Source organism: Mustela nivalis, assembly GCF_964662115.1.
Source record: "Mustela nivalis genome assembly, chromosome: X".
In the NCBI taxonomy this organism is placed as follows: Eukaryota; Metazoa; Chordata; class Mammalia; order Carnivora; family Mustelidae; genus Mustela; species Mustela nivalis.
Genome location: NC_139040.1, coordinates 123,372,960 through 123,393,329, shown reverse-complemented (window position 1 = coordinate 123,393,329; position 20,370 = coordinate 123,372,960). Strand labels below are relative to the sequence as shown.

The following is a 20,370-nucleotide window of genomic DNA, read 5'->3' as shown; positions in this document are numbered from 1 at the left end:
ACCCCCCGGGAGAGGAAGGCCAAGCGGCTCGGCTCGCCCGCCCGCTCCTGCGCTGCCTGCAGGCTGGTCTCTTCGGAGGAGGAAATACGAGTCCTTTGTCAAGAGGATGGTTCACTCTCCAATAGCTAAGAATCTGCTGCAATTACAGGCTTTGGTTTGTATTTGTGCCCGAGCCACACTTATTTTCTACTTTGCTGTAGGAGTTTCACAGAAAAAAAAGCGAGAGCTACTAAGGCTTTGAAATTTTAGTCATGTGTCACCTCAGGGGAAGTTAATTCTGATTTTTGTCGGCAATATCCAAGCACAAATCACAGCTCCAGGAATACAATGAGAGCTTGGGAAAATAAGCACCTGGGGCTGGTGAAAGCAATGCATCTGTCTCAGGGCAGGGGCTGAAATGTGGCGCGCGAAGTGTTGTTCTTCGGGAGAAACACGTCAATACTCAATCTTTTCCCCAACCTTTGATGGATGTGCTAATCTTCTCGGGTCAACATGGGCTCACCCTGGCAACATACTGTAATAACTTATTTAAAAGGCAGCTGGCTTTTATAAATGGACTGATCCATCAATTTTTAGATTTTTATCCTCAGAAATGCATTCTCTTCTCAAAGCAACATCCGCTTTACACAGTAAAAGCTCAATTATACTTTCTCTACGACAGAGGATACCGCGAAGGTGAGCAGATTTGGGAATTACTGCTCTTTGCTCTCAATTCCGTGCGACATTCAAGCTCTGTAGAGCTAATGAGATAACCGGAATCGGCAAGGCAGTTATTCTCATTCCGTTAGAGCAGCCGGTTCACAAACTACTGCCCATAGGCGAAATCTGGCCCGAGGCCTGTTTTTACAAATAAAGTTTTGTCAGAACGCACCCATGCCCGTTTGTTTACTTACCATCCAGAGCTTCGTTCAGGCGGCAGGGGCAGAACAGAGTGGTTGCAACAAAGGCTGTGTGGCCTGCAAAGCTGGACATACTCACTCTTTGCTCCTTTACAGGACACGCACGCTGACCTCTGCAGTGGAGAGAAGTGGGGTCTGTCTCACGAGGTCACTTTCAGCGGGGACTAAAGGAGTTTGAGTGGGAGAGGACATCTGACTCATTTAAGGCACGTGTGCTTAAGTTCAGGTGGGTTAAAGACAGGACAGAAGAAAATAGAAAAAGGCCAAAAAAACTAGGCGGGGTCTCTAAGTGAGGACTTTAATGAACTGGAGAGTATCAGTGATATACATGAAATTCTCATTTTGGATCAACAGAAAATCTTTCATGTGGGCAACAGTACACATCTTGCTGACTTCAAGTGGCCAGCGTGTTACATCCAGCCCTGAGACGGGCCCGCTGGGACTTTGGTGACATGCTGATTTCTCAGTATAAGAGAAATTTCCCTGAGAAGATGCACAGGAGAGATTCAGCGAATCCAAAAGGAAGGGGGTGATGGCTGGGTACGCGGTGCCCCGGGCTCAGAACTTGAGCGGGATGACCGGCCAGTACTTGGGCTGCTTCCTGTCACAGTGCTTGTCGAAGCTCAGCTGCACGGCGGCCTCCATGGCCTGGATCTTCGCGGCGCTGTCCCCATACAAGCGCTTCATCTCGGCCTGGCGCCGCTCACCGGGCCTCTCGGACGGGGGGTGCACCGAGCGGTGGGTGCTGTAGTACAGGTCGTGGTCGGCGTTCACGTAGTCGTCCAGGCGCTGGGCATCCAGCTGCTGCTGCCGCCCTGAGAACGAATCGACACGGCGGTGAGCCCAGGCTGCGGCTGCCAGCTGCCTGGCCAGGTCGGGCCGGTGGCGCCCGCCCAGATACCCGCACACCACTACCCGCATGCCCAGGAAATGCACCGTTTGCTCCTCCGGGAGGCGACCCTGCCAGGAACACGTTACCCAGCGCCGTCGAACCTGCGCACTGAGCCCCGGATACAGCTCTCCCTCTTCCATCTGCGCGGCCTGGCCGCCCACAAGCCGCGCCTCTGGAAGGGCTGCCGGAGCTCGCCTCGATTCACACACTGTGCCAGGCCAGCAGGGAAACGAAACGCTTCCTGCAAAGTCCAGGGTTGCAAGAAGTAGTAGTTCAGCCCACAAATGGGGTGCTGGGAGAAAAAGTCAGCCCCGCGTTCGAGGCACTGGTTTTAGGTGGTCTGGAGCAGAGCAAACGCTGGTGCTAGGGGATCCCAGCGATCATCCCTGGTCCTACACGGAGGCACGGCGCACGACAGGAAACGGAGTCACAGAATCCGACACTTACCCAAGCAGACAGGGCCGAGCCAGGCTAATTCTGCCAATGGAAGGAAGAGCTTCACAGCTCAGCTTAGGCTAAATGTCAAGTGACAGAGCCATGTGATTTTAATCCTACTGATATAAATGGATTCTTGTAAAGCAAGGAATCCAGGGTATTCTCCCCCGTACACGTTTCCTCAAACAAGTCCCAGGAGCAGAACTTATATTCTTACGTATACAGAAACAGCATATCCCTGCATAAGGTAAAATTTAGCCAGCTGACAGATTTGTGTAGGCCACTGTCGGGACCAGAGAGACGGACTAGAATGCACACGATGTACCCATCTGTAGCTACTGCTGTTACCGAGGAAGGAGTGAAGATCATTACAGGGGATAAAACAATGACATAAACCACGCTTTCCTTGTGAACCCTAAAGCGAGAAGCAAGGTATGCCTGTGGCGAGGCAGTCACGCTCCTAAGTCTGTTATTCGCAAGTATTGGAGGGAAGGAGCTTTGGACACCCGGGAACACGAAAAACGCAGACGGCCACTTCTCAGTGAGCACATCCGCAGCTTCTTTCTAACTGCAGGTCACCTACAGATAGGTAGGCCAAATGACTGCCAAGCAGGTAAGCGCAAGGTAACTGCTCCCTTACCCACAAACGAGAGATGTGGCTGACTTGCTGTGAAATGCAGAACTGAACCAAAACACTGGCGGAATGTGCCAACGAATGGGAGGTCAGTAACCATTTGTTTCTCGGTTTTGGTCTTCTTGCCAGTCTGAAACTTTAGGATGTAAGCTGTTCCGTTCCCATGGGTGTTTACACTGTATATCCCCACCCTCCAAAGACCACTCCTCTGAAAGCCAGCCACCTATGGGAGCCCTGGGCTGTTACCAGCCCTCGGACCCGTTTCCTCCTGGGCCAGGAGGAAACAATCCCATGGTGGAGGGTGGGGAGAGGCCTGCGGGGGGGCCCAGGGCCTGTGCATCTAGAGGACAGAGGTTCCCAGACCGCAGTCCTTTTACTTTCACATTTGTCCCAAGACTATAATCAGCCTCACCGACAGATCTAGTGACACAGCAGATGTTCAACTTCCTGTGTGAGTCTGAGGCTTCACATTTCCAAGTCTGAATAAACACCGGATCCACACTATCTTACCAAGTGTTGCTCTCTGCCGCCAGGATACGTGAATTTAACCTTCTTCCTTTCGCATCTTTCTTTTTCTTTTCCTGCTCATTTACCATGGTTCTGCTACTCTTCTGACCAGAACTATCTTACAGGTAGGAAATCAGTGTAACAATTCTACATCGAGATGCTTTCTTACGGCTGACATCTGTCGATAAAGCACTGTTAAAAGGAGCCAAGGGACGCCTGGGTGGCTCAGTTGGTTAAGCGGCTGCCTTCGGCTCAGGTCATGATCCCAGCGTCCCGGGATCGAGTCCCACATCGGGCTCCTTGCTCGGCAGGGAGCCTGCTTCTCCCTCTGCCTCTGCCTGCCATTCTGTCTGCCTGTGCTCACTCTCTCCCCCTCTCTCTCTGATAAATAAATAAAATCTTAAAAAAAAAAAAAAAAAAAAAAGGAGCCAAGTGCAGCCGCCAATCCACATAGCCAGTGCAGCTTTCCAGGTTCACACCCGGCACGTGCTCACGGGGTACCGTCACAGGGTTTCAGCTGATGAAGCTCATTCCGTGTAAGAATAACAGAATAAAAGACACAACCCTCTGTTCTCAGTTCTTTTCTTCTATCTCCTTCCTATTCGGGTCTCCTTATGAAAACTCAAGACTCAACCCTTGTTCTCTCCCGGCCTTGAAACAGGCTTGGGGCTTTCCTGGTTTCCAGCATGGTGGGTAGGTGCCCTAAAACACAGACCTAAAGGGCAGGGGGCCTGTCCCCTGCACTGACTGGCCAGTGCTAAAACCCGCCTGTGGAAGTCATGCATGGGAAAAGGGCACTGTCACCTTCACCAGCCCCCGCCGTCCCCAGGCCCAGGAGGACACAATGCCTGACACTAAGCAGGTGCTCAGGAAATGACTGTTGAGAGAAAGTCTGGACAGAGGCCATACATTATTTTTTGTAAATGGCTGTTTCTTCCAGATGCTGCTAAAGAAGAATGATGACAACTCAGGGAGAGAGAAACAGATGGTCAAATCTCAAAAGGTGCCAGGCAGAGCTCCCCTCCAGAGGGTTCCTCAGAAGCCTCCACGGCAGAGAGCCTGAGGGAGACGGGGGCGCCAGTGAGATGGGGGCTGATCTTGTTCCTTTCCCTCTGAGTCACCGTGCCTCTACTTACTTAAACAATTATTAAAAAAAGTCCTATGGCTAGACTACAAATTTGAAAAGCGGCCAACTTAAAACCAAATGCGCTCAGACGGGGTGGACATGGGAAGCTGCCGCTAGCTTCTGGAAGTACTTCAGCTTATACCGACTTAGGGGACAAGCAAACTTCAGAACAGAATATCCTCGTTTGAAGGCGTCACGTATTCTGTTTTCTATTTATTGTTCCTTCCTCCCAATGAAGGAAAGGCTTCTCCATCACTAGCAGTTTTTCCTTCTGTCAAAACAAGGTGAGGACTCAACCAGATGGGAATCATCTGACTGAAGCAAAGGAGAAGCTCACACTTCAGACAGAACAGGTGCCGCGTCACGGAGCCGCTGATCATTCTTTACTGAAAACAGCCGTGGGACTCAACGTTCCCCCAGTGCTTTTTCTCCTACAGGCTATTCTAATAAAAACTGGGATGTATTATTAGATTTCAGGTTGAACGCAGGGCTGGAGTGGGTTGAATAGTGTCCCCCCAACATTCAATTCACATCTACATGGAACCTCAGAATAGACCTTTTTTTTTTTTTTTAAAGAAACAAGGTCTTTGTAGATGTCATTGAGGATCAAGATGGGATCATACTGGATGAGTGTGGACCTCAAACCCAATGAGCGTGTCCTTATGAGAGACAGAAAAGGACACACAGAGACACAGGGGGGAAAACCAGGTAACCAAGGAGGCAGGACTGGAACTATGTCGCCACAGACCAGAGAACACCAGGAGCCACCAGAGGCTGGGAAGAAGCACAGTCCCAGAACCTTTGGAGGGAATGGGTCCTGCTGACACCTTGATTTCAGACTTCTGGCTTCCAGAACAGAATAAAATTTCTGTTGTTTTGAGCCCATTTATGGTCATTTGATACTGCAGCCCTAGGAAACTAATATAAAGGTTAATATGCATATAGGGTTAAAACAAGAAAACAGAACATCCTATTAAGGACAAGCGCGACTGGGTCCTGTCCGGGTTCAGGATATATAACCTTGCTATCTTCCCCCTCAATCTATCAATTTACATGACGCTACTACCAACGTGGACTTACAGTTAACAAAGGAAAACAAAATCACGAGGAGTGACTTAGATTTTAGAGGACCTGACCTAGCGGGAAAACATTCATTCAGCATTCCAGATAATCAGCCCAAAGGCAGAATATTCTGGAAGACAAAGCACTAAGACAAGTGAGTTTTAATGTTATTTTTCCTCATTTTTCTAGGATCAGCATGTCCTTCTGACTGTATTCTCTGCTATGTTGCCAGAATTAATGATTTTAGCACAACCGAGCACAAGCACAGGCTTGATTTATGTCACAAGAGACTCGCTTCTGGCGTGTCACTCCTGGCTTGTCAGCGACATACCCGGAACACAGGCGCTTGCCAGCAGACCTGGAGCCGTTTCTGCTGGGCCTTCGTCCTCACCTCCCGTCCCTCTCCCCTGACAGATGAAGTCAGTGGATAATTACTGTTTTCAGAATAAGAGCGCACTTCCATCCTGCCCGTCCACTTTTCTTCAGCCTTTTATATGCATCTTCTCTCCCACTGGTTTTTCGTACCTCGAGCATCGGGACTGGATGGGACACGGGCGCGGTGGAACCGGGTTTGGTCAGGAGGACGGCACAGTGGCTCACTCCATACCGCGCCGTTCACTATATCCTCCATGTTTTCCCAGACGGTGGACTGAGGGCGAACTGGCTGGGGTTCCAGCGGACTGACGGAAGGTTTGGTAATGAAAACGGGTCTAAACCTTCCACCTCTCCCAGCTAATGTCTAAAAGCACTGCTGGGGGCGCCTAGGTGGCTCAGTGGGTTAAGCCTCTGCCTTCGGCTCAGGTCATGATCTCAGGGTCCTGGGATAGAGTCCTGCATCGGGCTCTCTGCTCAGCGGGGAGCCTGCTTCCTCCTCTCTCTCTGCCTGCCTCTCTGCCTACTTGTGATCTCTCTCTCTGTCAAATAAATAAATAAAATCTTTAAAAAATGAGAAAAATTAAAAAAAAACAAACAAAACACTGCTGGGCCCTGTGGTAAGAACAGCATGTTGAGTGCTAAGTGGGGAGTGGACTTACCCCTTTCTTTCTCTCTTGATCCCAACGGACCCCATCCCTCAAGCCTAGAGCATACTCCATTTTCCACCACTACACCGTGAAGTTTCTCTCATGGCTGAGTTCACAGACTCCACTCATCATTGCAAAGGTACACATGGACCAGGCCACAGATGGCTCTTCTAGCTATCAGGTTTTTTTTTTTTTTTTTTTAAGATTTTATTTATTTGATACAGAGAGAGCACAAGCGGGGGAGAATAGCAGAGGGAGAGGGAGAAGCAGACTTCCCACCAAGCAAGGAGCCCGATGCGGGGCTCGATCCCAGGACCATGGGATCATGACCTGAGCCAAAGGCAGAGGCTTAACCCACTGAGCCACTCAGGCGCCCCTAGGTATCAGTTTTAACTTGATTCTGTCTCCTCTTCCCAACTAGGTTTAAGCTCTTTGTGAATATGTCTCTGTTTTGACCCAACGGTTACTCCCAAAACGCAGAGGATAATATCTGATTGGCTCAAGCCTGAGACAAGGGTGGTGGTGTTTGTTCCAGAGGCTTTCTGCACTGGGAATGGTAACTTTCACTCATCTCCCTTCTAAGTATTAGGACCATATCCTTGCAGTCTCTACTGATGGTTATTTATGACTAAAACATGGTACTTTTCTTAACAATAAACATTTTTCCTAAGAAATAATTGAAAACATAGCTGACCTTTAAAACTCCACAACTGTCTACTTTCCCATAAGTAATGTTACCAGTGAAGTTTTGAATAACGGAAGTATCTCATTAGGAAATGACATAGAACATAATCAAAAGCATGTCTGTTCCCACCACACAGAAAGAGTTCTTTATTTTCTTACTTAGTTTTTTTTTGATCACTAAAATATGTTAGAGATTATCTGGAAGAGCAGTAATCATAAACAAGAACATGCTGTCCAGTATGAAGGATTTTATTCTAGGAAAATATTAAATAAGACTCCGATGATGATGAATTATGTAACATATAGACTCCTGTGGAAGTAATACTGAAAAACAGAATTAAATTTAGCTATGTTTTCCCCTGCTAGTGATACATTTCATAAAATTCTGTGTTCTCTAGATGATCTCTATTCAAAGCTGAATTTGCCTTTATTGAGTAAGTAGCTTCTAGTGGTTCAAAGAGCAAAACAAAGAAACTTTCAACTAAGTATTCACACTACTCAGGTCCCTAATCACTCCTAAAATATATCCCAACTGTGTATGTAGCGAAACGTCCACGAACACTTCTAGTGAAGGTAATGGGTCGGACGGAAAGCACCTCGGACATGCACAGCGCTTACATCTGAGTTCCACCCCTCAGCATTGCTCGAGGGAACAGCACGGGGCAGTATTCACGCTACATGCCACCAAAAGCGCTGGTGAAAAAAATAATGCCCATTGTTTTTGATGGTACAGGGTCAGGCCCCGGGAGCTTCTAAGTCTTTACTAGTCAGATAAGACTCTGACCCCACAGCATGTTCTCGCCCTTGCCAGACCATCTCCTCTTCTCCCAAAGACCTGGTAATATTTCCAGGGCAGACCGCAGGACACAAAGGCATCGCGGAGACCCTAAGACAAGCAGTTTTCAATTATGCTACAACTGCACATTTACAAAGCACGAAGAAACAGAAGCTCAATGTGTTTGGTGCTGTTATTAGTAATATGGAAGTGGGTTCGCTTTTCCATGCATTTTCCTATATTGTTACATCAGGCAAAAATGTCCTTGAAATGGACTAAAAGTTGTGTTAATGACTACTTTGATGAAACTATGTTAATGACTAAATAGGATCGACACCAAAACTTTAATTCTTTTCCTTTTTAAAGATTCTAAGTCAATTTAGGAATTTAGAAAGTGCAGAGCAGAAATGACTTTGTTTTGAAGCCACAGAGCACCTTTACTAAAAATATGCAGACTCTCAGTCAAGCGCTAATTAACACAGCATCGGAGTAAAATCCGTATTTGGTTAATGACACACACTAAAGGATGAGTTATCAGCAACTAACCCTAACTACGATTTCTTGGGCACTGACTTCGTGCCAAGCATGGTTCTCTCACTTACCGTTTATTATCTCACTGAATCTTCATTATTACCACTCTACTGATTAGGGTCCCCTTTCACAGGTCAGGTGACTGAGGCACAGTCTGACCAGGATAGGTGACCCACAAGCTAAGTGCCTCTGGCTGATGAGTGGCGGGGGTGGGGGTGGGGGTGGGGGGGACTCTAACGTGAGCGCTTCCGCCACAGCTCGCTCAGTATAATGTTATTAATGTATACATGGAAGAATGAGGTTGAAAATGAAGGCTGTATGGGTTTTCACAAAATTCCCTTTTTTATTGGTTTGCTGTCTACATCATGGTAAAACAAGTACGTAACAGTTTCTCCAAAGGGATGGGAAGACCTGTGAGTTCACTTCATGTCCCCCTCACAGACTGCACGTTGGGACAAAGAAAATTCTCACAGAGGGACTGCATTAGTTTCCTAGGGCTGCTGTAACAAAGCACCACAAACTGGGTGGCTTAGCATAACAGAAATTTCTCATCTCACAGGTGTGGAGGCCAGAAGTCTGAGGTCGAGGCATGGGCAGCAGGGCCGTGCCCCTTCTGAAGGCGCTAGGGAAGATCTGGTCCAGGCCCCTCTGTTAGCTTCCAGCGGCAGAATTCCAGTCTTCCTGTGGCTTCTCCCTGGGTGCATGTCTACCTCTGCGTGCACGTTTCCTTTTCGAAGGGCACTAGTCGTACCGGATCAGGGCCCACCCTAAAGATCTCATGTTAACTTGGTTACCTCCGTAGAGACTCTATGTCCACATGAGGTCACATCCTGAGGCTGGAGTGGGGGGAGGTTAAGACTCCAACAGATCTTTTTTTAGGGAACAAAATTCAACCCACTGCAGTGATGACAACAGTGCAATCTGGAGCCTTGAGGTCAACTCAGCAGATATGGGAATAATATAAAACCAAATACGAAGTTCATCAAAGCCTAACTCACTTTGTAAAATGTCCCGCACAAGCACAGCAAGCTTAGCACTTTATGGGATACTTGACAACCCTGACTTAAGGCTCATAATTAATACCCAAATCATTCACTCATTCAAAAACAGTATTAAGTGTCAGGCACAACTTAGCAGGTAATTTTTATGACTTTTTTTTTTTAATTTACCTAGAATTCTACCTGACCAAGGCAAGAGGAAGAACGGTTCTTAGCCGTATCTGTAACTGAACTGCTGACGTCGGAAGGACACATTTCGTTACTTTATTTTCATTATCATCACATCTATTTTTTATTGAATAACTATGTGTCAAGTTTATCTTAAATGAGCAGATCATTCAAAATGGCCTTTAGGATGACTGGGGTTTGCTTCCGTCCCTAATTAGAACTGCTATCATGTACGTATCAATCTGTGGAGGGAAACACGTTATTTTACTGTCTGGTAAGGACAAAAGAAAGAAACCCCACATCCATCGTATTTTTTCCAAAGCTATAAAAAAACGGCATTCCAGCCGAACATGGACATGCTGGAACACCTCCTCTCCTTCATCACTGTATACTTTTCCGACACTAAAAGGCACGATACCTTATACAAAGCCCACCTCTCAGTTCCTGGCACCCTGCGGGGATCGATCAGCCCGTCATCAGGAAAACACAGATCAATCAAAGAGGGAACCCCACCCTTGGCCGTCCCCAGACTGCCATGTTTCTGTTTATCTTGTTTCTTTCTATTTATTAAAAACATTCTAAGTAAAGTATCATATAATTAGAACTCAATGAAAACAATATTGAGACTAGATACTGGTTATAAGGAGAAAAGCATTTGTGTATCTGTTTGAGACACTTCAAATGTAAACAGTCTGGTGAATTTTCATAGTTCTAGTTCTTTGTAGGAACTTGGTGAGAAATTATTTAAAAAGAAAAAAAAAAAAGGGAAATCCCTGCTTTGCCATGGAAGAGGGAAAGGCATTATCATGTTTCTAGAACCTTAACAGCAGACTGCTTTGATGCGGGGTCGGACCAGAAAGGTTTGAGTCCCAGACATTTTTGTTCAGGTTCACACTGACCTCTGCTCTGATGCCGCTTAAAAACCAAGGCCTGGTAGCTCGCTAGCAAGGGAAGTCTCAGAGCTGTGTAGGTGTGAGGTGACAGCAGGATTTTAAAAAAACATAGCAGTCTCAGGGACAAAACCTAATCCCTAAGTTTGTGCTAGAGGAAGCAGCACAGGAACTGGGAGTCAGACAGACCTCGCTTTAAACCCCAACAGCTCGTTACTAGCTGTGTACCATGGAGGAAGTCAATGGACCTTCTGAAAGGTCACCTGCCTCATTTGTGAAGTGGGTGGCACGGCCCTGAGGGGCGGGGGGGAGATCAGGGAACACAGGCACACCGCCGTGCACACCCCCCGATCTGCTACTCAGTAGACGGCAGAGGGACCACCGGGACAAGCCTTGTTCTAGAGCTAAAAAAAAGTCCTGTCTGAAAATACCTCTGGAAGCTGACAGAGCTGAGGTGGGACTGGATGTGGCTTGTTGGGAAGTTACAAAATAACTCGAGGGAAGGAGGCCGCGCGAGAGGCAGGGCGAGGAAAGGAAGCGCGCAGGGGGCGCACACTTACGTCGCTCTTCCCGGTGCCTCTCGGTCTGGGCGAAGTACTGGCGCAGCTCCTCTGTGATCTCCATGTTGCTCAGGTCGCACTCCACACCCCCGTCTGACTCGGACTCCGCTGTCTCCTCCTCCTCCTCGGCAGGCCAAGCTCGGCGTTCTCTGGGGCGGGCTGCTGGATGCTGCCCGGACCTTCTAGAAGGTGAAGGAACGTAGTGCGAGTCCGTGGAGGCCGGGTGATGGTCACGAGAGGGCTGAGGCTTGGCCTTGTTCGTGGGAGGGCTCTGGGGAAGAGCCGCAGGAAGGCAGGCCCACGGGCAACTGCAGTAAGATTCCACCGCCTTCCTGTAGGCGCTGTGGTGGCTCCGCATCCAGGCCATGGCCTGGTGATAATGGCGCCAGTACCTTGCGTAGACTGGATGAAAAGACCAAGGCTCGGCGGCTTTCCAGGACGCCACCTACAGAATAAAGGGACGTGGAAGCCAGATGCGGCAAGGTCCTTCCTCAAGAGAACCCTCAAGTCCTGAATTGGCTAAACAACACGTTTTCTACAGAGTATCTAGTAAATACCCACTCTCCGTCAGGACGCTACCACTGGGCCAAAGAGGACGTAGGACAGGTCCATGCCCACAACGGACACGACGTGCGTGTGCATGGGGTACGCACAGGACTCAGTTTAACGTTATGGCCACAATAAAATAGAGACAGAGGCTAATGATTATCATTTTTAGGTAAGATGCACGGAGAGATATGGACATCAACCACCTTGGGCCTCTCTACCCACTGGAACCTAGCGCCTAGTTCCAAGAACCACATGGACTAATGTTCTCTGGTCCCTCCCTCACTACCCGCCTAAACATGTGCAGGTCTGGGCACTCTCAGTAGCTGGACCACAGCTGTCTAGCAACCTACCCAACGGTGCTTTTACTTTTCCCTTCTGGATGTATTTATTTCTTTGGTCTTCTCCGTCATGGGATGAGAATACTAATGGCTAAAATTTACCCTTTGCTCATGAGTTTAAACAAACAAACAAACAAACAAACTTACCTTTGCTGTCATCTCTGGTTGTGGAAGTCCAAATGGGCGCTGAAACTAGGAAAGAACAAGCACAGTGCAAACGTCTGGTCAGTGCACGTGGGGGACACTTGTGGCTACTTCAGGGTTTACAGAGCAGCCCCTCAGAGGCTGGCTCTTCTGAACGCCATGCCTGGGCTTCACGCAACATACGCTCCAGGGCCCTGGCACCTGGGAGGGGTCCCCTTAGGTATGATTAAGTGGCTCAAAGGACACCGCATTTTTCAAATATTTGTTTACCTATTGAAAGTAAAGGCTGGAAAGAACCATACAGTTAGTGGCTAGTACCTGTATTAAAAATATTAATACAGGGGCGCCTGGGTGGCTCAGTGGATTAAGCCGCTGCCTTCGGCTCAGGTCATGATCTCAGTGTCCTGGGATCGAGCCCCGCATTGGGCTCTTTGCTCAGCGGGAGCCTGCTTCTCTCTCTCTCTGCCTGACTCTCCGCCTACTTGTGATTTCTCTCTCTGTCAAATAAATAAATAAAATCTTAAAAAAAAGAATATTAATACAGAACAGGAACTAATAATATATGACTCTCCCTGCCTAGGCACTCTGCACCATTGCAGGAGAAACTGTTCCCCGGAGACTCTCCACCGATCGCCTACACAGAACGCCTTTGCTCAGCAGCCCTGCTCGGCCAGGGCTTACTCCTTTCGCCCCTGCCTACCTGCTTGTGATGTACTGACATGGCAGAAGATACCTAAAGGTAAAGTTTAATCGGCAGCGATATCTTCTGTGAGCTACTTAAAACAATTTTTTCTCCTTTCTGCTCAGGAGTTCAGAGCTACTAAAATGCCACGGTATGTCAGGATATACTTAAAAAAAGAAAGTTAAACAAAATATCCTGGGGCATCTGGCTGGCTCATTCTGTAGCATATGCAACTCCTGATCTCAGGGTCATGCATTCAAACTCTACACTGAGTGCAGGGATAATTTAAAAAAGTTAAAATTAAAAAAAGCAGTATCCTAAAATGCACGAGAACTGAAGCATCCGTGAGATGAAGCTGCAAACACAAATGGTGCTGAGCCAACAGCTACTTGGATGTTGAAACTCTGGGAAATCAGATTCGGAAGGAGGCCCGTTTTTAACTCCTTCATTTCATGAGAGGGCAGAATTTAAAAACCTCTAAGCCTTAAAAAATAAACTTGACTTATTTTGTAATCTCTATCAGATGTTCTGCTATGGTTAATGTAGAAAACTGAGCTGTTAAATTGATCACATCTTTTAAGATTTAGCCTGAAGAGAACCATTCACTTTCTTCTGAAATACAATAGGCTTTCCAACAGGCTATTTCTAAGAGGGCTGACCTGATCTTCTGTAAATATATCTTAAACACAGCCCACACTTATTCCCTGTTCTAAATTCAAGAATACACACACGCAGTGAGTGTGAACTGGAAAAAGCTAATCCATGCAGTGAAAATGTAAGTGTAAATTAAGTTCACAATACTTATAAAACTACAGTTTAAAGGTTTACAATGTGAGCAATTATCTGAAAACCTGGCTAACTGCTTATGTGCTTTACAAGCTACTGAAGAAAAACAAAAGTCAATACAATTAAGGGGTTAACCACCCAGAGAAGTAACACTACATAAACGAAATTACGGTAGACATCAGTACATACTTGAGCGCTAAACTGTAAGGTGCGGTCTGTAAGTGGCTAATTCATTCCAGACCGGTTTCATATCTGTATCACTGAAATCTGAGCATTTTTCTAAGAGCCTGTAGCACATAATGCCATTAAAGTGAACTTTAATGTGTGTCTTAATCAAATTTGTTTTAGAGATTAACAAGTAGCACAGGAATTGAATTTGAAAAGTCTACTGGGCATCTGTGTGTCTTCTGGAAATTAAGAGTTCTGAATCCAGACTTCAATGTCTTGTAAAATGTACTTAGAACCAGATCAATGTAAATATTAATTATCCCGAACTGGGAAGGTCTGGCTTCAGCCTCACAGATGCCATAAACTTTATCGTCACCGAACACTACTGCAGACCTTGGGAAATCCTGCTTTTATTTATAATTGGAAAAATCCAGCCTGGCTTTAAAAGTCTTTGTACCAGAATTCTGAAAACGTACAGGATGGCTTAGGAGAAGTTGCACGTTGCAGAGCTGGAAGTGTAGGCACGCGCCATCAAGTAGGTGACTGTTTAAAAGGCTCTGGTGTAATTCATCATGTTCACCAGGCTGCTCGAATGTCAATGGCTGTGATTAAAAGGAGGTACGGAAAGCTAATTTGAGGAGAGGCTACTTATTTATGCCTTTGATTTGACAAATAACTTGCTAGAAGGGCCACCATGTTACACGGTCTGAGAGATCACACAAGGCTGCGAGAAGGAAGCCAGTACAGTGGGCTGAAGAAAGCCGGTTCCAGGGATTGGAGCACAAGCAGCTCGGATTCAGCCTGGTGTGCCAGCGACCTATGAAGCAGACCAACTAGTCAGCTAAGGCACTGGACGTTTTCGAGACCCAGGCTGTTAAAGAAAGCTGAGTTTGTCTTAATGATGAAATACAGGCATCTCTGACATCGATTTTATTCTGAGAGTGCTTCCTGTTTCGGCCGCTGGGACACTTCTGAGCAAATCCGCCACCAGCCTCCGGCAAGTTAAGAGCCGAGAGCTAGGTGTCGCATGTGCTCATTTATCCCTGGCTCTATTATTCCCCCTCCCTAAATTCCAAAACCTATCATAGAGTTTTACATTGTAAGTATTGTAAGATTCCTAAAATCTTACAGATATTCAGTTGAAAGTAGTTCCTGAGAATGAAAGACAAATTAAGCAAATTCTCAGAAAGGAAATAAAAGAAGGTCTAGAAAAATATGTCTAAAGGAGTAGCGGCTTGCATGCAGCTTTATAATTATTGGTTTGCTTTTTCCAGCATTACTCCTGGTATTTTATACCAGGAAAATTTTTGTGTAAAAGGCCAAATAGTAAGTATTTGGGGCTTGTAAGCCACATATAGTCTCTGTCACACACTCTTCATATTCTTTTTTTTTTTAAATTTAAAAACAACCCAGGATGCCTGGGTGGCCCACTCGGTTAAATGTCTGCCTTCGGCTCAGGTCATGATCTCAGGGTCCTGGGATCGAAACCCGCATCGGGCTCCCTGCTCTGTGGGAAGCCTGCTTCTCCCTCTCCCACTCCCCCTGCTTGTGTTCCCTCTCTCACTGTGTGTGTGTGTGTCTCTCTCTCTCTGTGTCAAATAAATAAATAAATAAAATCTTAAAAAAAAAAAAAAAAACAACTCCCCACCAAACTCCTGAAATCAACTGGGCTTATAAGGCACATGTAGTGCCATGATTTCTGAAGGAGGCCCTACTAGTTGTCATGGACAGCAACCCCACAAGGACAGGAAGCAGGAGAGAGCTCCCAGACTCTCTTCCCTGGAAGAAAGAATACATATCCCTTCCCGCTAGATGCATCAGTTAGCTCCTAAGGAAAGGCGATAACCTCCTCTAAGAATGGGTCCTGTTAACTTTTTCAAACCAGCTACTCTTTCTACATGGAGAACTTAAGGACCTTTAAAAAAAAAAAAAAAAAGCCTGGGTTTCTGAAAAGCCAACATGAAACTAATTCTAGACATTAAAGCAACACTTTCAGCCACCAGTTCAAAGAGAAGCAAGCTTAGGGTCACAGCAGATTTAGATGCCTTTCAAAGGTCTTTAATTTTATCTTTCATTCGCCACCTCTTTGGGAGTGTCTCCTACGGCACAGTCTTCGCGGACTGAACAGCAGCTTTCCTCCTAACTGGACGGCGGAGCTGAAAGAAAAGAGAATGGCGATGTCAGGGCGGGCCGGGGTCCGCGGTACCACCGAACCGGCAGCCCGCCCCACGGAGCACAAAGGCATAATAGTCACTACCCAGCTGAGCCCGGGCGAGCACAGAGACCAAATTCATTGTCTGTCCTCAACCACCAGAGGAGGAAGGAAAAAAACAGCGCTGAGGTCATTCATGAAACACTGCCGAGGCTCGGGGCCCACTGGCAAGACAGTGCCCCGGGTCTTAAACCATGTATTTTCCCATATAGCCTTTTTAAAAAAACACGAGCATTCTTCAATGAACCTGCTTATCCTAGAGATGTATTTTTAAATGCATAAATATACATGAGGAGTAACAGACAAGAACTTTGTTGTTTTTAATGGAAAAAATCCAACTATTTCCATCAAGTTACTAAAAAATTCCACAAGTAAGTAATGTGGCTTTGTTGAAAGGTAGTGACAGTGTACATATTCTTTTTACTGTGTATTTCCATTCCTACAAATATAGGATCTAGAATGTGTCATTGCAACCAATAAATAAAATAAAAACAGAAATTCCCCTCAAATAATGATGTGTACTCTGCAACTGGATTTTCCTCTCTATCCTCCTTTTGCAGTAGAATTCTGAAAATTAAATACGTAAAAACTCACCTGCTTTTGTTTTTTGCATAGGAACACACTGAAAGTCAATCATTAAGTTATGCTGGCTAAAGTCCCTAAGGTCAAACCTTTCCAGGAAGGTTCCCAGTGATTTGGTTCTCTGAACCAAACATGTAATTTAGAGGATCTAATGTAGCCTTCGGTGTATGTTTCAGGGTAGAAGGGGGTCTGCTGGAAATTGCTCAAAATAAATGAAGGTACAATGAGAAATGGAAATTACATGAACTGAGTCATTTGTGGTTCTAAGGCATTTCTGTATTTGTAGTAATAACCCTATCAGAGAAGACGTCTTCTAAGAATGCATACACCAGTAGTAACTTCCTGAACTAAGATAATAAAAAGGTTTTCTGACAGCATTGCTTCCTGCCACCCCCAGTGGCCTGATGCCCTCAGGGACTCCCTCCTTCGGTTTAGAATGGTCCCTGCCCCCTGCCGGGTAATGTGGACAACAAAGATGGCTCAAGACTGAATGTCTTCCCCCACTCAGGAGTCCAGGCTCTGTCTTATGGCCAGACATGAGCCTCCCACAAGGGCACATAAATGAGCCTGCACCTCTCTGTCTATAACAACTACTGTTAAAACTGATGTGAACCTGTCTTCAGTTACACCTATCCCAAGTCACTACCCAACGACCTTTAAAAATATAGGGCAGCTCTTGGCATTGTCATCCCAAAGGGGTCCGTTACAAACTATTTTTAAGTTGTATTTGTAAATGTTATCTCCACCCCACAATTCATGGAAACTCTGAGAGTAAACAACCCCAGAAGTGTTATTAATCTTTAGCCTAGAGTTTCTAGTAATGTCCTGACTTCTGGTACAAAACAGCCCAATACAGAAGCTACCTAGCCTATGAAACAGCTTTAAAAATCACTCCTGATAAAGATAAAATTGTTCAGGATCTGTACTAAGGAACTCTCAGGATTTCACAGCTAAAAGGTACTTCGCTAGTTCAAGTCCACTTAATTGGTGAGGAAGAAAAGTGGGCCAAGACCTTCTCCACCTCCACGGGTAAGGCGCATAAAAGACCACAGTGGCCATACGTTCCCTAGGTAACTTCCACCAAATTCTGACCTCCCACAGAGGTCGAAGTGTGTGTGTGGGGGGAGAAAACCCTAAGTTTTGAGTAGATGGGCCGATATTCCAGACATCCCTCCAAGGATGAGGCTGCCCTGGGCGACGTTCTGTGCAGATACCGGGCTGTATGGCCAGAGCCCGAATTCACTTTACAGACTCAGCTTAACACAGTGTTACTCAGCACCTCAGAATCACGTGGGGGGAGTTTCATCAAAATACCGATGCCTGGGTCCCACTTCTACAGATTCGAATTTAATTCGTCTGGGAGGGGCCCCCGAGCAACAAAAGCCATCCACCGAGTGCGAAGCACGGCGGCTGAGAGTCTCTGGAACCAGTCCCCTGTCACAATTAACCAGCAATAACTCAGGAATCTCACGGGCCCCGCGAGATGAGGCTAATTACGACAACGTGACAGGCAAGTCCTCGGCTCTCCCGGCATGTGAGGAAGCCAGGCTTCGGTGCCTCCATGCTCCTCCCTCACTCCCCAAAGGAAACCCAGCCGTCCCCGGAGTCACCTCGTCGGCTCGCAGCTCGCGGATCTCGGGCGGTGGGCGAGCAGGGACCTACTTCCTGTGAGGAGCCAGAAGGGGCGCGAGAGGGAGGGGCTGTTGCCCGGGAGACCAAAAATTCACTTCCGGCGCGGATCACGTGACGCGAGCGCCGGAAGTCCGCGCACGGCGCCGCTGACGCCACGTCCGCTCCGCGTTCTGCGCCACGTGGGAGACAGTCGTGAGATGAGGCTCCGCCTTCTGGGGCGGAGCGGAGGGAAGGGCTGGAGGAAGGTGGTGGGCCAGGGGAGTGGGCGCGGCTCCGGGGTCGCGGCGCGGGTCTAGCGCCTGTATCTCCGCGGACGCGTGTGGCGCGCCGGGAAGACGACGGTTTTGTCCCTGGACAAGTTCCTTGACTGTCGATTTTTCGCCGTGTCTCAGCTCCCTTATCTTCCCCCTCTTGTCTTTAGTTAGCCTTCCCTTTGTTTGTTTGTTTGTTTTTTTTTTTTAAAGATTTTATTTATTTATTTGACAGAGATCACAAGCAGGCAGAGAGACAGGCAGAGAGAGAGGAGGAAGCAGGCTCCCTGCTGAGCAGAGAGCCCGATGCGGGACTCGATCCCAGGACCCCGAGATGATGACCTGAGCCGAAGGCAGCGGCTTAACCCACTGAGCCACCCAGGCGCCCCTGTTTGTTTGTTTTTTAAAAAAAACCTAGCAAGTCTTGAGGTCCTAGACCAGGAGGACACGCCCCGGCTTTCAAGTAGCGTTTACTTTATTAACCTCGGGAGCCTCGGATTCTCGCCCAAAAGATGGAAATAGTCCCTAGGGCACAGTGCCCGGTGCGGTAGAACAGACCGAAGTTAGTACCTGTTAACATTATCTGTATCACAGGCATCACAGGTTAGCATCACAGAGGATTCGTTAATAACCAAGAGAAATCCACCGAAGTCTAAGGGCCGGATCTCCTCTGGGGTAATTGAGCAAACTGTGGCAAGAGCCCTAAAAAGGGCATACTTTTGTCTGAGAAGTTTCACTTCTGGGAACTTATTCCAAGGAAAAACATGTTAAACCAAATGTGCACTGCAGAATTATTTTTCAAAGTGAAAACGAAAACACTTAAGTGCCTAATAAGAGCAAATGGCTAAGTCAGTCAGTCTCTACGCACGGCGCGAATATTACCATGTATTCCTATATTTCAGAAGAATCAAGCAGTATAGAAGATTAAAAAATACATACTGGCTGTCTGCGATGCGACAAAGAATGTAAAATACCTCGTTTTACTAGTGATAATATGTTAGAGAAGGACTGTTTAGGCTAAATAAAATGAGGTTAAAATTACTTTCACCTTTCTCTTTTTACTTTCTTAATGTGATTGCTAGAACATTTGAAATGGCGTATGTCCCATGAATCATTGTGTATTTCTGTCGAACAGTGGTATACTATTTACCAGATATACACTGGTGAACAAGACAATTTTTGTCCTCATAAAAGTAACATTTTTTTGAGTACAGCATGGACAATGACCAGGGAGATAATGTTATTGTATATCTTGGTTATATGTAGAAGATAAAGCAAGGTAAGGCCAGAAAAGGTGTATGGTTTGAGGGCAGTTATTTTAAATATTTTTATTTACTTATTTGACAGAGAGAGACACACCGAGAGAGGGAACACAAGCAGGGGGTGGAGGAGAGGGAGAAGCAGGCTTCCCACTGAGCAGGGAGCCCGATGCGATGTGATGTGGCGGTTCCATCCCAGGACCCTGGGATCATGACCTCAGTCAAAGGCAGAGGCTTAACAACCGAGCCACCAAGGCGCCCTGAGGGCCGTTATTTTAGATGACATCCTTCCTCCCCTTTTCAGAAAATAGATGTGGGAAGAATGAGATCTCTATGGATAGAATGGGAAGGGGATGGTAGGAGCGTGGGGTCTTCCTTGCAAAGTCAGCCATGGATTGAGGCTGATCAATTATTTGTGCCTCTTGGAATCTCTGCCTTATGGAAGAAACCATACCAGGAGAGGAAGGCAAGAGAGAAGAGCGGTAAGATACCAGGGTGAACGAGCTCAAGGGGCCACTTGGAAACACGGAACAAAGCAGGCTTGCTGGGGGTACATTTCAGGTAGAGAGGTTACTGGAGTAATG

General features: G+C 46.9%; 1 protein-coding gene across 3 annotated transcripts; it reads right to left on the bottom strand.

Annotated features, from left to right (window-relative positions):
• Positions 1 to 1,180: 1,180 nt before the first annotated feature.
• Positions 1,181 to 18,393, bottom strand: GEMIN8 (gem nuclear organelle associated protein 8). Of its 3 annotated transcripts, XM_082717053.1 has the most exons (5): positions 18,255 to 18,393; positions 15,933 to 16,006; positions 12,218 to 12,262; positions 11,184 to 11,628; positions 1,181 to 1,714 (listed from the first exon to the last, which is right to left on the bottom strand). In XM_082717053.1, the coding sequence occupies exons 3-5, from the start codon at positions 12,227 to 12,229 to the stop codon at positions 1,458 to 1,460; spliced, it is 714 nt and encodes a 237-aa protein (XP_082573179.1). In that variant the 5' UTR covers positions 12,230 to 12,262; positions 15,933 to 16,006; positions 18,255 to 18,393; the 3' UTR covers positions 1,181 to 1,457. The 3 variants fall into 3 exon arrangements, with proteins under 3 accessions (XP_082573179.1, XP_082573180.1, XP_082573181.1); XM_082717054.1 differs by lacking the exon at positions 15,933 to 16,006 and having other exon boundaries at positions 18,255 to 18,364; XM_082717055.1 differs by lacking the exons at positions 15,933 to 16,006; positions 18,255 to 18,393 and adding an exon at positions 12,757 to 15,482 and having other exon boundaries at positions 12,218 to 12,561.
• Positions 18,394 to 20,370: the final 1,977 nt, after the last annotated feature.

Coding starts and splice junctions, on each gene's coding strand:
- GEMIN8 (XM_082717053.1), bottom strand. Junction 1,715..11,183: donor GAGGCACCGGGAAGAGCGAC/GTAAGTGTGCGC, acceptor ATTCGTTCTCAG/GGCGGCAGCAGCAGCTGGAT.